This window comes from Pseudophryne corroboree, chromosome 1, assembly GCF_028390025.1.
Source record: "Pseudophryne corroboree isolate aPseCor3 chromosome 1, aPseCor3.hap2, whole genome shotgun sequence".
Lineage (NCBI taxonomy): Eukaryota > Metazoa > Chordata > Amphibia > Anura > Myobatrachidae > Pseudophryne > Pseudophryne corroboree.
In genome coordinates, this window is record NC_086444.1 from 468,023,548 (window position 1) to 468,040,108 (window position 16,561).

The following is a 16,561-nucleotide window of genomic DNA, read 5'->3' on the forward strand; positions in this document are numbered from 1 at the left end:
CTCGCAGTTCCCCGATAAACCCGGTGGTAGGGGTTCTTTGACCCCTCGTCAGAGGGGGGGTACTGTTAGGGTCTCCTGCCCTGTGCTGCCACGTCGTCATGGCAACCGGGAGACAAGTGCTAGCGGAGTGACCTGAGCGCAGCTGATACTCCGGTTCGGGTCTTTTGCTGTGCAGTGGTTATAGGCTCTGTGCATGGCAGGGGATCTGGTGCTGGTTTTTGTGCTCACAGTCTGTGAGGTCTGAGTGGGGCGTAGACAGCACCGGCTTTATAAGGCCTCTTCTCAGGGTAAGCAGATGCTGCTGAATCTTTGTTGGTTAGTCAGTTTCTGAAAGTTAGCCAGTACTGTGTAGCTTTGTATTTGTTTGTTGCTTACTGCAAATAGGCCTGGGGATTTGGTATTACACTCTGCCAATCCAGACCTAGCAGTAAGACTGGAGTCAGTCGTTTAGCTTGCTGGGGTTCTGTTACTACTCTGTGAACTTAGCAAGTTTGCGGCTGTATTCTAAGACTTGCCTGTCTAATCCTGTCTCACTTTGCTAGGTGTCAGGGGTCAGTTTAGTGGCAGTAAGCTGAACCTGTGCACTGCAAGTGAGAATTAGGATTGTGGAGACTCTCCTTGTGTCTATCATTCCATCTCTGTCCAAGGAGTTTACTGCCACACCCGTTGGTAACCCTTTAGGGTTTTGCTGTTGCCCTTAGCAACAGCATTTCGGGTTCTCTACGTATTAAAACACAACATCTTGCTTTTCTCATCTGAGCAGTTCTAATACAAGGGAGATACCCAGTTCCTTAGCCTCTGGGCTTCTCTGTTCACTTTGTGTGTATTTTGTTACCCTATCACCTTCTGTGTACGTTATGTCATATTCCCCAGTCTGTCTGTAAGTCCATTTGTTTTGCATAACAGTTCAAACACCAGTACATTCCTGCAGGCACTGGAGTGCATAACAGTCCTGACACCAGTACTTTCCTGCAGGCACTGGTGTGCATAACACACAGCTACCTCATTGCGCCTCTTTTTTTTCTTCTTTGCATCATGTGCTGTTTGGGGAGTGTTTTTTGGAAGGGCCATCCTGCGTGACACTGCAGTGCCACTCCTAGATGGGCCAGGTGTTTGTGTCGGCCACTAGGGTCGCTTATCTTAGTCACACAGCTACCTCATTGCGCCTCTTTTTTTCTTTGCATCATGTGCTGTTTGGGGGGTGTTTTTTGGAAGGGCCATCCTGCGTGACACTGCAGTGCCACTCCTAGATGGGCCAGGTGTTTGTGTCGGCCACTTGGGTCGCTTATCTTAGTCACACAGCTACCTCATTGCGCCTCTTTTTTTCTTTGCGTCATGTGCTGTTTGGGGGGTGTTTTATGGAAGGGCCATCCTGCGTGACACTGCAGTGCCACTCCTAGATGGGCCAGGTGTTTGTGTCGGCCACTTGGGTCGCTGAGCTTAGTCATCCAGCGACCTCGGTGCAAATTTTAGGACTAAAAATAATATTGTGTGGTGTGAGGTGTTCAGAATAGACTGAAAATTAGTGGAAATTATGGTCATTGAGGTTAATAATACTTTGGGATCAAAATGACCCCCAAATTCTATGATTTAAGCTGTTTTTTAGGGTTTTTTGAAAAAAACACCCGAATCCAAAACACACCCGAATCCGACAAAAAAAATTCGGTGAGGTTTTGCCAAAACGCGTTCGATCCCAAAACACGGCCGCGGAACCGAACCCAAAACCAAAACACAAAACCCGAAAAATTTCCGGTGCTCATCACTAATAAATATATATATATATATATATATATATATATATATATATATATATTGTGGCAGTATCTGTGGAGCTGTGGAAGTGAGCCAAGCCAGGCTGAAGCCTTTTGTTTGCAGATGCCCAGTGAGTCAGTGCCTTGAATGGGGGCTAGGTTGTTTTTGTTTTGTTTCATTTATGCTGAAAGTAAATCAATATTATATTTATTTCTGGAAAAGCTGTGTGAAGACTCTGACTAAACACCTAGACACTACACCAATGCACCCCTCTACCGAGCTAATTACCCCGTGTCGTCACAGTATATATCAGTGACATGCGGTAATGTCATTAGCTGGTGAGGCACTGGCTAATAACAGGGTCGGATTTACACCAACGTACAGTGTATGAACCCGATGGTTCTGTGGGCATTATACAAAGGTGCAACAGTATCTACTGTATACAATAGGGAGACCAATTCTGGACTTGGAATTGAAAAATAGTCAATCCCGGGATTAGCTAAGAGAAAAAAAGAACATTAAGAAATACTCACCCTTCTCAGGTCTGGCTGTTGGAAAGTCTGGACGGCAGTGTTGTCAGCAAATCTGGGTGGTAGGCAGTTCTAACATGACGTCACACAATGCAGTGCGCACAGCCGGGAGCAGGGGAAGTTTGGCAGCTGTATGCTGAACCATCTCAGATGCATTAAAAAAAAAAACATTGGAATTGGAAGCTCCAATGCTGGGATTCAATCCCGGCCAATTTTAGGCCAAAATTCCTGGATCCCGCAGAAGGATTAGCCACCCTAGTTTTCCCTAACTGCCCTGTGGCATCTGTTGAACACTGAGGAAGAAAGATGCCAGCAATTTTGATGTGTCTGTTCACATACAGTATATACCAGGAGACTAGTGAGGGCATTACCATATTGGATATCCTCCCCTGCCTCTCAGAAACCTGGTATGTGACATCCCAGAGAGTGAGCATGAGCCTGACCTCAGTGTGATCACTCAGCATTCCTGGCAGTATAGGAACAGCCTTTCTTTCAAAACAGATACAGGGGTAAATGTATTATAGCATCATGACTTTCTGCTTCACCACACTTCCGAGGCGAAGCAGGAAGGGGCATCGACAAGATGTATTAACATCTTGTCTGTTTAAGTGGCTCCCCCCTCTGACAATGTCCCCCTGAGCACACAGTGCATCAGCTCAGTGCTGGCAAGCTGTGCCTCCCTGCCCGGCCAGCTCCTCTGCGCATGCGCGGGATCTTGCTACTCACGCGAGATCCCCTGAGCACTCTGGAGCCGGCACCCACCACAGGCAGAGACAGCTCTGTCCCTGCAGTGGTCAATGGGCATCGCCACCTGCAGCTGTCGAAATTGACAACTGCAGGTGTCGGAACAGTCAGCTATGCCTGCACATACATTGCCTGCACATATCAACCTGCTATACATTTACCCAACAATGCTGTAGCTGCAAAGTTAATGAAGAGCCCCAGCCCTGTCTTCCTCCCAGCCAGGGCTGTGCTGCTGCTGCAGCGTGTGTGTGGGATAGACGGAGGTTCTCAGGTTACTGCTCACCAGTAACACACATCCACATTCCGCAGCCGAGGGCTAGAAAATTAAAGTTGGAGCAGATATGCAGCCTGCTGCTGACATCATCCTGACCCTGACAGCAAGCAGCCTGGCCCTGGGCATCCATTTCACTCGCCACCAGTCACTGATTGCCTGTAAGCGAAGACTACAATATCCCAATTAGTGGCTGCGCAGCTTCCAGTGGATCTTAATTTTTTGAAGCCTCTACTACTGCAGGTAATTTGCAGCTGTATTTGTTAATGTGAGATGTATATCGCTGGAAATATTGCTGTACAGAGCCAGGGGATCTCTGTTGCTTCCAGCTGCTCTCTCTGTTGCTGTGATAGTCAGGTGACTGTGTGGAGGAGCCAGTGTGTGAGCCCCCTTCCCTCTTCTGTCACGTCCCACACACCCCTCACACACACACATAGCCTCCTCCTGCACCCGGGGACTCGTGTCGCACAGCTGGCCCATTTCCCACCACAGCAGGCAGTGACACTATGCAGATATTCTGCCTTTTAGTCAGTCTGCTCAGCCACCCACAGTGTAGGAGTGTAGCACATGGCATTACCTACACCCATTAAACACCAGCAGCAGCAGCCCTGTGTTACACAGGTACACACATCCTATACAAACATTGCTAAGCCAATGCTAAGAATGCAGCCAGGTGCATGAAACCAGAGTCTCCCCCTACCCCACCCCTCCGCCACTCACAGCAAGTCACTAGGTCAACACCTGTGGAGGGTGAGAAAGAGCCAGTGATCAGTACTGTGACAGCCGGTTACAGTCACAGCTCAGTGCTAGATCCACTGTCCAATCAAGTGTGCTTCCCAGACAGGGGCGTGTCATGATGCAGTGTTCAAATTGGTACACCTTACAGTATGTTGCATTTCTTCTTTTGTATTTTATATATTATGATTCCAATGGTGGTCATATGACCAGGGGTGGAGCTGTCAGAGACAACAGAGTCAGCTGCCATTGGGCTCCAACTGGAAAAAGGGCACCTCTACTTCATCGTCCCTGGCAACTTCCAGCCCAGGCCCCCAGCATCAATGGCGGTGTGCTATTCACAAAGCATCATTCTTCTGATGCCTGTGACAGCTGTGGCTTTTATTAGCCATAGCCAGCCCTGACTACACAAACAATTCTTGCCTGCTGCACTCCCCTTGCAACTAGGTATGACTGCTTGCTGTCAGCTAGGGTAGCTCTGCCTCCTGTTCCTATTTGTCCCTCCTGTCCCAGCCAGGCAGAAACTCTGCCTCCCAGATGATGATGACTCAAAAGAGCTGCTGCTTGCAGTCACAAAGGGGTGTCTCTGGGGGCATGTGTCCTAGGCACAACCCCTTCAAAAGGCCATGTTCAGAAGAAGGGAAAGGAGAAGGTGGCAGTGTCCCAGTAGGTGGCGGGACTACCCAGCCCTGATTCCTGCAGTGTAACATGGGACATAGGAGTGATGGAGCTGCCACAGTGAAATCTGACAGTATGTAATTTAAGAGGAACATTAATACAGTATTGTGTCTGTGTATATTTGTGTCAGTGTAATTATATATGTGTCTGCATATACCGTATTTTTCGGACCATAAGACGCACTTTTTCTCCCCAAAAATGTGGGGGGAAAAGTACGTGCGTCTTATGGAGCGAATAAGACGTTTGCGGGTAGTGGCGGCGGCCGGCGGGTAGCGGAGGCTGGCGGGTAGCGGCGGGTCCTGGATGCTACTGCTGCGCCGTCATCAGCAGAGCGGCCACAACTCAGCAGCAGAGCCGGCGTCCTGTAACTCCCCTGCTCCCCCATACCTCCTCCCTCCTCAGGAGAGCAGGGAACCACTGGTACTGTCGGGTAGCGGCGGCCGGCGGGTAGCGGCGGGTCCTGGATGCTGCTGCTGCTGCTGCTGTGCCGTCATCATCAGAGCGCAGAGCGGCCACATCTCAGCAGCAGAGCCGGTGTCATGTGACTCCCCCGCTCCCCCCCACCTCCTCCCTTCTCAGGAGACGCAGGGAACCACTGGTACTGTCAGTGTGTGTGTGTGTGTGTATATGCTCGCTCTGATGTGTGTGTGTGTCTGTGTATGCTGGCTCTGACAGAAGGCTGCACTGTATATCTCTTAGAGGTCAGAATATTTTTTTCACAGTTTTCCTACTCTAAAAACTAGGTGCGTCTTATGGTCAGGTGCGTCTTATGGTCCGAAAAATACGGTATACAGTATATATTTATGATGTTTTTGTAGCACCAAACTGTGACCATACAGTATAATTGTTCATATACTATAAGGGTTTATATATTCTCCATATAACAAATGGTGATTTATTTATTTTTTATCATAATTGGCTTGCAGATTAGGGATAGTTGCAAGCAGTAGAGGGGGCATCTGACTCATTGTGAAATGCTAAAAAAATGGACATGAATAGCAGTTTCCCTCTGTGTTACTGAAAGGTCTCTCCACATAAATTGTTGTAAATTAGCAATCTGCATTGTATTGTACTGTACATACAGGTATTATACATCTCTGTATCCATAATTCCATTTGCTGTCAACTAACTACTAAAGCAAAGGGGGGTCATTCCGAGTTGATCGCTCGCTAGCAGTTTTTAGCAGCCGTGCAAATGCTATGCTGCCGCCCACTGGGAGTGTATTTTAGCTTAGCAGAAGTGCGAGCGGTTGTATCGCAGAGCGGCTACAAACATTTTTTGTGTAGTTTCAGAGTAGCTCAAAACCTACTCAGCGCTAGTGATCACTTCAGACTATTCCGTTCCGGATTTGACATCACAAACCCGCCCAGCGTTTGCCCAGCCATGCCTGCATTTTTCCTGGCACGCATGCATTTTTCTGCACACTCCCTGAAAACGGTCAGTTGCCACCCAGAAACGCCCACTTCATGTCAATCACTCTACGGCAAGCAGTGCGACTGAAATGCATCGCTAGACCCTGTGCAAAATGACATCGTTCGTTGTGCCCGTACGTCGCGCGTGCGCATTGCACCACATACGCATGTGCAGAACTGCAGTTTTTTAGCCTGATCGTTGCGTTGCGAACAGATGCAGATAGCGATCGACTCGGAATGACCCCATGGTGTTTAGAAAATTTCTTGTGAGTTTTTCTATGACCCCTGTGACCTAAGGGAAAAATGCAAGCTGGAAAAAAACAATAATCTATGTTAATAACATACATATCTTTCTGTTTTAGGCATTTATAGGAAACACAAATGCTGACAGTGTTGTTCACTACAAGCTTCAGAACCACATAAGAGCAAGATACCTGCGCTTTAACCCATTGGATTGGAATGTGAAAGGCAGGATAGGAATGAGAGTAGAAGTTTACGGGTGTACATACAGTAAGTATTATACTTTCCCCAGTTTTTGCCATTATCTTAATTGGTAAGTATCACCTAATAAGAAGTGAAACTTTGCATTGGACATTTTTAAACTTTTATCATTTTTATCACATTTTTAATAATTTTCCATTATGATATTTGCTGATTTAACAGTTTTGCTTATTTAACAGTTAGTACAGTATCTGGGTAACATAATGAAAATTGTATCTTCTTTATTAAACTACACTTTTGCTAAATAAACCAGGAAGTATCATTTACAGTACTACAACATTCTGTTTATGTGTTGTTTGCTCAATGATCTAAAGGTTGGGTATCTAACTTGTTTTTTCCTCCTTTTCTTAATTTCCAGTTTACACAAAAAATAGACCATAGAGAGCATTAGCTATTCTAAGCAATAAATAGAGTGTAAAAGGCATTACGCATAAATGCAATGTTTAGTTTCGCTTATTCACATACAGTAACTTTTTAGATATAAACTGATGTACAACTTTATACTTTTTAAAAATAATTGAATAGCTTGTTATCTCTGATTTGGTACAGTATCTTTCTGGTATCTCTGATGATTTGCTCCATATAATGACTTATGAAATACAGTAGATCAATAGTTATACTGTATTTCAGGTAAATTAATTCAAAAATTATCTAAAGAATCTTATATAATTTTTAAGCTCATGTTATGTGACGGGCTCACAATGCTGACTCTTGTAAACTTGTTTTTTATTTATTTTTTTGCTCAATTTTTAATACAAAATTAAAATATAATTCAGTTTATATTATGCCCATTCTTAAAAAAAAACAAGATAATTCCATATGGATAAAGCAAATATAGTGCTCTTCTTGTAAAATTTAAGAATATACATAGCCTATATAAAAATGTAAAGCTAGGGTTTTTATACAGGCAATGTGGCTCTGGTATGACTTATAATTTATATATTATTCTTTATTAGCAAAAATGTGATGAGCAACATTTTCAACTTTGTTCTGCTTCATTGCCTATGTAATTTTTATATTTCTATATTCATTTTTGGCCTTAAGTTTTCAACATGAATTTTCTCTAATCAATTTTGTACCACCTAGAATTTAAACATGTGACCCAACCATAACTCAGAGCAGAATTAATTACCAACTCCATTTTTCTGAAAGTAAAAAAAAATCAACATTATGATAAAGGAAAGGATTATCATCAGAACCTTAAACCTACTGTATATAATATAACACTATTATTTAAAATAACATTTGTTTGATATATATATATATATATATATATATATAGAGAGAGAGAGAGAGAGAAAGAGAGAGAGAGAGAGAGAGAGCATATACAGGTTGAGTATCCCGTATCCAAATATTCCAAAATACGGAATTTTCTGAGTGAGACTAAGCAAGTTAAACCTTTGTTTTCTGATGGCTTAATGTACACAAACTTTGTTTAATTCACAGAGTTATTAAAAATATTGGGCAGATGTATTACGCCTGGAGGAGTGATATTGAAGTGATAAAGAAGTGGTAAGTAGAAGGTGATAACGCACCAGTCATATTGGAGCTGATTGGCTGGTGCGTTATTACCTTGCACTTATCACTGCTTTATCACTTCTCCATGCTTAATACAGCTGCCCCATTGTATTAAATGACCTTCAGGCTTTGTGTATAAGGTGTATATGAAACATAAATGCATTCCGTGCACAGACTTGGGTCCCATCGCCATCTTTCTCATTATGGTATGCAATTATTCCAAAATACAAAAAAATCGATATCCAAAATACTTCTGGTCCCAACCATTTTGGATATGGGATAATCAACTTGTAGTACAAACATTTATATATAGTTGAAATAGATGAAGTTGCTTGTGTAAAGTGCTTCTTGTATTCAGATATCAAAATCTTTAATCTGTAATAATTAAAAATCTATGACCCACGTAACATCATTACTCTCTAAGAATATTTTTTTAGTATAGAAGTGACACTGTTACTCAATAAAAATAAGATTGCATTTTTCAGGACTTTTTACATATATTTATGTTACTTGAATATTATCTATTAACATTAACATAAACTATAATAAAATAACTGTATAGGTAAATATATAAGTTTAATATAATAAATGTAATGCCCAGTTTTGATAGGCCTTGCAAGTTGTACACTGATTATCACAGATATGTACATAAATGCCCATAGCCCCATATCTAATAGGACCATGTCTGAGCAGACTAAATATTTAGGTAAATCAAGCTTGATTTGCGAGGATCAGGGAATGGCTAATACATTACAGGCATTGTAAATATTGTTCAAATCTTGAGTCATGTCCAGTACCCAGCACTGTAGGCCAGTATGTATTGTCATTCAGATTCCACACAGAAATAAATAAAAACAAATATATTTTGAATTGATTTAATTTTTTTCAGTTACTTTTGTAAATTGGTAAATATTGTTATGTTATGTTCTGCTTGACCTGTTCATGAATTTAGAGTTTAAACATAACATTTTTTTTTATTTTTTTATTATGGCACATGTAAATAGGAGCACAACATACTGTAGAGTTTGTCAAAGCAGCAAGAATACTAATTGCAGTGTTAAAGGTTATAGGTTGCACAACTTTTTACATACATAAATATAATAGTTAGGATTTTATACAATAATTAACATATATGAAAGTCCACTTTAATTTATCAGAGACCCTAGCAACTCTCTCATTCGGTGATAATGATAAGGAAAAAGCAAGTTCAACCTACAATTCAAATATTATCATTATTACTATTAGTAACATGAAAAAAATTGCACAGCCATCCATTTTCCTGGATTTATGTATTAAATATGCACATATAAAACATTACGAACATATATGTCTTAACCACAAGTTGGGGTTAAATTTCCAAAGTAAAACTTTTCAAAGCTGATATGACTGGGTGTGGAATATTAGATCTACACTAAATAGGTCTACAATCAACCAGGGAAGACAACTAATAGTCGACATGCATTAGGTCAACAGTGTAAAAAAAAGGTCAACAGGGTCAAAAGGTCAACATGGAATAGATATACAATATAAAAGGTCGACAGGGTCAGAAGGTCGACATGGTCAAAAGTTAATGGTTGACACACAAAAAAAAATCTTTTTTGGGTGTTTTGGCACATTTCTGCCACAAACAAGCCCCATTAGTGTACCACGACCTCTCGCATGGCTCGCCATGCTTCGGAGAAGCTTACAATTCCCAGTCATAGTCCACATGGATGATAAAGTATGAAAAAGCTGAATAAAAAGAAAATAATAAAAATGTGTGTCAACTATGTATGTCGACCATTGTCATGTAGACATTTTGACCCGGTCGACTTTTTGAACTGTCTCTGGTTTTTCATGTCGACCTTTTGGCCCTGTTGACCTTTTGACCCTGTCGTCCTAATGCATGTCGACCATTAGTGGTTTACATATTGACATTATAACTTTTTAATGTAGATCTAGAGAGCGGATACCAGTGTGACCTCACCAATTTTCTACAGGTTTAAAGGGGTAATAATATTACCAAGTTTTGTTTTGTATTTAATCTCAGAATCCTTTGAAATACAGCCATCTTTGAAAAGTTTTACATAGAGAAATTAGCCCTTAGTCTAGGTTTGTAAGGGTATGGGTCATTGGGTTGACTCAACTTAGGTCAACAGTCATTGGGTCGACCATGGAAGGTCAACATGCATTAGGTCGACAGGGGCAATAGGTCGACATGGTCATTAGGTCGACATGTACTAGGATGACAGGTCAAAAGGTCGACATGGGTTTTTGGACTTTTTTTTTGGTGTTGTTTTCTTCGTAAAGTGATGGGGAACCCCAATTAGTGCACTGTGTCCCCTCGCATGGCTCACTTCTCTTGCCATGCTTCGGGCAAGGTGCCTCGCTCCACTTACGCTGCACTCGGCACAGGTTACCGTTCCCAATTGTAGTCCACGTGGATCGTCAAATATGAAAAGTCCAAAAAATTACTTAAAAGAAACTCATGTTGACCTTTTGACCTGTCGACCTAGTACATGTCGACCTAATGACCATGTTGACCTATTGGCCATGTTGACCTAATACATGTCGACCTTCAGTGGTCGACTTAATGACTGTCGACCTAAGCTGTGTCGACCTAACAACCGTATCCCATTTATAATTGAATATGTTTTTTCTAGTTTATATAAAAGGGTTTGCATTATGCATATCCCAACCCCCTCTTAATGACAGTATTTTACTAGGTGTATAAATACTTTTCTCTTAACCTATATACTGTAAAACATTACAATTCCTAAAAGAAGACCTTTTTTTAGCAATACATTTATAATGACTATTTACATTAAATTACAATTTCAGATTTACTGTAAGAACACATTTTTAGATCAGATTTTGATTGATCTATGATTCTGATTTTCTGTCAATGGTGTGACTCACAATGTACTTGACCTAAATAGTTGTGGTTGTATTTCTTAATATTTATTTTTATTGATAAATAAAGGGTAGTTTTTTAATGACCTTCCAAACCTTCCAAACTACAAGAACAAATACAGTTTGGTGCTGAAAATGTTTTGGAACAATTAAGTGATACATGTTCAAAGACCTGACAGGTACAAGGACCTGACAGGTTTATGATTACACTAAATATAGTCCTACATATGTGTCCTCATATAGCTTTGCTGCAGTCATGCCAAAGAGTGACTCTTGGCATAGCAGGTCACCGGAAAATCTTCTAGCATCGGGCATCTTTTATTTTGCAGAAAATGCATCTTAATCACAATGCAGTGTGACTAGGTTGCAAGAGGAGACTGTACTGATTAAGGAGAGTTTTGATCAACTTGAGGAGGAAGCACTGCGTTTTCAGCATGGAAGATGAAGAGTGCTGCTGCCGACCTGTGTCTGCTATCACAGAGTATAACACTGCTGCAGTGCAGGCCATAGTTGAGACGGATGCCATGGTGACTGCGGCCTAGTTATAGAAGGAGTTAGGTATCTCATTGGGATCCATCCATTTGATACTCCATGAAAAGCTTGGCCTAAGCAAGATTTCTGCATGCTGGGTGCCCCATCAGCTGACTTGAGTGCAGAATGATGCTCAGATGAACTGGTGCTGCAGCATGCTGGCAGGGTTTGATGGCGGTCTCTCATACTCTGTCATACAGTGTCAATGAATCCTGAATATACAGATTTAACCCAATGACCAAATGACAGTCGGCCCAGTGGACCCCAGTTAAAGGTGCACCACCAAAGAAGTTCAGATGTGAGTGCAGTGTGACCAAGCAGATGGTAGCTGTTTTTGTGGCCAAGACTGGTCATGTAGCTATTGCACCACTTCTGCTGTGGTACACCACCACTGGGGACTGGTGTGCCAACCAGTACCTGCCATAAGTAGTGGAAGCCATTTCCAGGTGCCCTCCAAGAACTTGCGCTCATCCAACTTCTCCATCATGACAATGCACCTGCTCACAAATCCAGGAAATTGGAGGATTTTTATAGACCATTAGTGGATCCAGAAGCTTGGTCATCCGCCGCTTGGTCATCGAGTCCCAGCTGTTTCACCATGTGGTTTGAGTGCATGTAACTTTGCATATACTCCTCTTGCAAATATTTTGACTCTGGGAACTTATTGCACATCTCACAGTGTGTTAAAAGTTAGCAGGTTACTCTATTTTCCAGCGAGGCTAATGTAAAAGAATTTTATGAGTATTGGTACTGTATTGTAATTCTCCATTTGTGACTGGGTGGGCTGTAGTGAGGCATTATCATAATAGGCTACGTTAAGACAAGGTGTGTTACAGTATTAAAGCTGACATGTTCAACTCTGCATCAGGACATTAGTGTTTCTACTTGTTATGCACCAAATTTTGGACAATGATTAGGATAAATCACTCCAGATTTGATTTTAAAGGCCACATAAAGAGCATTTGTTTTCAAGGAGGACATTACAGGCAATATATTAACATATACTGTATTCACTTCCTGCTTGTGACTATACCATACTAATTAGAGTTTAAAATCAATTTGGCATTCAATGTTTTACAAAAGGCCCTGGGGAAATCATATAATATCATTCTTTTAAATTAATCTCTGATTGTTTTTCTCAATAATAATTTTAATGTGATATGCTTTTGTATCAACGAGTGCCAGGTTTCTATTTTGTTTACATACCTTATTTTTTCAAGACGTGATTTGTAATGTAATTTATTTTAAATAGACTTTAGGAAAATTAAAATATATGCTTTCTTTTGAAGTACCGAAAAGAACTGTTAAAGTTCATAAAATAAAATGTTTAATATTACTTTAAATCTTAACATTTTATTTTGGTAAAGAATGTAAAAGATGATGTCCGGATAAGAGATGCTATTAATAGATCAATTTGAAAATTTCATAAGGTGAGAGGGTTTTGGTTTAATCCTAAATTGATCAGCTTGACATTCCTTCATGCAGTTGGTGTTTTAGATAAGGGAATTACCTCACTAACCAATGCCATTCTCTTTATCTAAAATAATCTTTATATTTTGTTACAATTCCCTATTAAATATTCTTTTAAGGATGAGAAAATATTTCCCTAGTAATGTACAGCTTTAATGTGTAACTCCTTAAAGAAACTTATGTATAAATAGGGGAAATTCTTTTATTTTCAACTAGAAAGTACTGCAGCATTAGTGCTTTTTTCATATCTCTTTCTGGATTATCATTTACCACATTGTACCAGCACTCATCAGAAACTCACACAGACACAAATTAAAATACACCTCTTTGAGTGAGTTTGAATACTTAAAAAAAACTATAAAATAAACCTAATGACAGATGTCCATTGATTTAGTGTTTCAAAAGGTAATATTTAATTATGTAATAGTGTAAATTAGCCATGTACAGTGGCGATGCTTTTGTACTTCACTAGTAGCTCGCTCCTGCGCGCTGGAAGGTAGCTACCCATCGCTCTCCGGGTCACAGTGGCTGCGTGAGATGTTATGCAGCCACCGCTGCCTGCCCCCACACAGTCCGGGCACACTTGCGTTGCCCAGACCACGCCCCTAAAATGGCAGCCAAATGCTGCCGGCCCGCCCCCTCCCACCCAGCGACCGCCTCTGCCCATCAATCAGGCAGAGGCGTTCGCAGGGCTGAGATGGCCATCAGCTGTCTGGCATGCTCTGGCGCACTGTGGTTCATACCTGTACGGCTGCTGTGCGAAAACACACAGCAGTGATCAAGTCTGAATTAAGCCCTGTATTTCTTTGATCTTTAGTCCCATCTATTTAAAAACAAAAAACAATGTTAAAACAAACGTAAAAACAATCCTAGAGCAGTCATGGTAGGAATCAAAGTAGCATCCTGAAAATAATTTATAGACTTTTTCTTTTTATGTAAACTAACTCTGTTGGTAGTATATGCCATGTGTCTTAGCACAAAAGTGTCTGCAATCAACAAAACTTAAGTTACAGATATACAGTAAATTAGCTTTAATTGCTTTTATTTTCAGCAAAGATTTGAAAATACTAAACAGTTAGCCCCTACTCACAGCCTCCATTCTTTTTTGATAGACTTTAAAAAACATATTTAACAAATATATATGAGTTGATAAAGTAATGTATAATTTATACAGTTTATGTTTTGCTGTCAATGTTAGTATCATGCAAAATATTTTTTTAAACAGTAATTCTTATTCCATAAATTTTTTAAGACTCCCAGGCTGTACCTGTGCATCATGAAAATAAAAAAGATATTTAATTTACATCTGACATATGGAGGGAAATTTAATTAGTCTTGATAAATTACCAGATGTGGAAAAAGGGTGATATCCTAGGGATTTAATGCCTGAGGCTATTTCATTAGAGCCCCTTCCTCTTGCATGGTAAATTAACTGTTAATGGTCATTAATCCATAGAATCCAAATAAGTTCCCAGACATATGTGTTAACATGGTCGCAGCACCCAAAAGCAGGCTATTTATCATGGATTTATTTTCTAGCAAAAAAATCCCCATTAACTGCAGCCTGCGGGCTACCTTCAGGTCTAACCGAATAACACTGCTGCTTCAATTAGCCCAAAATTATTTAAATATACTGTAGGTATATCAGCTATATAAAATGTGGTAAAAGAAGAGATTTCTGGTGACAATGAATAGGAATATAGTGCACAAACAGTAAATATTGTGAGTCTTTATAAGTTAAAAATGTTTATACAGTAAGTATGACAAGACACAAAACTGACTTTAGAACAAAAACACAAAGACACAAGTCACAAAGCCTCAAGACAAAAGACTTTAGAACAAAGACACAATCTGCTACCGGGACCGTGATCGCCGTACAGTCTGTTGTCTCCCGGGTGCTCGGCTACGGCACATCGCGGACCGGGTAGATAGATTGTTGGGTGGGGCTGGGAAAGACCCGGCGGTCTTGGTGCACGTTGGCACCAATGACAAAGTTAGCGGAAGGTGGGATGTCCTTAAGAAAGACTATAGGGACTTAGGAAAGAAACTGAAGGCAAGGACATCTAAGGTAATATTCTCGGAATTATTACCCGTGCCACGAGCTAGTCCAGGGAGGCAGAGGGAGATTAGGGAGGTTAATGTGTGGCTTAGGGATTGGTGCAGGAAAGAGGGGTTTGTGCCCCTGGAACACTGGGCGGACTTCTCAGTCAGGCGCCATCTCTTTTGTCGTGACGGATTGCACCTGACTGAGGAGGGGGTAGTGGTGCTGGGGGGAAGGATGGTTAGAAGGTTGGAGGAGATTTTAAACTAGGAGCCAGGGGGGAGGGTTTAGCTAGAAACTACGGGTCATGCAGTGAGAATAGTGGGGATGGCGGTAGTAAACGAAATGGGGGAGAAGTTGGGGGGAGGGTAAGAGCAGGCGGTAAGGTTACTAACATGGGTACTAAAAGAGATTTCTACCAAAGCACTAACCAATGACGATTACAGGTCATCATTGCTACATAAGGTGAAAGATGTCCCTAACGCAAGGGAAAATACTTATCTTAGCTGTATGTATGTAAACGCCAGAAGCATTACTGGTAAAAAGGGTGAACTAGAAATACTTGCAGCAAGCAAACAGTATGATATTATAGGCATTACTGAAACTTGGTGGGATGAATCTCATGATTGGACAGTCAATCTAGAGGGCTATACACTGTTTAGGAGAGACAGACTAAGTAAAAAGGGTGGAGGGGTGTGTCTTTACGTAAAGCCGTTTTTAAAATCTGATATACGGGAAGATATTCAGGAGGGGACTGTAGACACTGTCGAGACATTATTGGTAGAAATTGCATGTGGGGAAAAAGGAATAAAAAAGTTAGTATTGGGTGTATGCTATAGGCCGCCTGGTATCAACGCATCTGATGAGGAATTGTTACTAAAGCAAATTGAAAGAGCAGCAGGAGTAGGAGACATAGTAGTGATGGGAGATTTTAACTATCCAGAGATAAACTGGAAAAACAATTCATGTGATACTGCTAGGGGCAATATGTTTTTAAACACACTTAATGATAACTACTTAGTCCAACTAATTGAGGAACCAACTAGGTACAATGCAATCTTAAACCTGGTATTAACAAACAATGGGGATTTGGTAACAGGTATTATAGTAGGGGAACCCATAGGAAACAGCGACCACAATATGGTCACATTCAATATCAGTTTCCATAAACAGCCCTATACTGGCTCAACTAGGACTCTAAACTTTAGCAAAGCAAATTTTGAAAAGATGAGGGTATTTTTCAGGGATATTGAATGGGAAGGTTTGTTTTTAGGAAAAAATACTACGGAGAAATGGGAGGTACTAAAATTCCTGCTAGCTAAAAATACACTCAAATTTATTTCTATGAGCAGCAAAAAAAGGAATAAAAATCATAAACCGATGTGGCTTAACAAAAAGATTAAGGAACTTATGGGCAAGAAAAGGCGAGCATTTAAAAAATACAAATCTGACGGGGAAGCAGAGTCATTTCAACACTATAAGGAAT

At 41.0% G+C, this 16,561-nt stretch overlaps 1 protein-coding gene across 1 annotated transcript in view; it reads left to right on the forward strand.

The window, feature by feature from the left end:
• Positions 1-16,561, forward strand: part of CNTNAP4 (contactin associated protein family member 4) — a 438,669-nt gene that overhangs the window by 236,817 nt on the left and 185,291 nt on the right. The window contains exon 4 of the mRNA XM_063913709.1: positions 6,485-6,632. Coding sequence (XP_063769779.1) covers positions 6,485-6,632 — 148 coding nt within the window. The remainder of the gene's footprint in view (positions 1-6,484; positions 6,633-16,561) is intronic.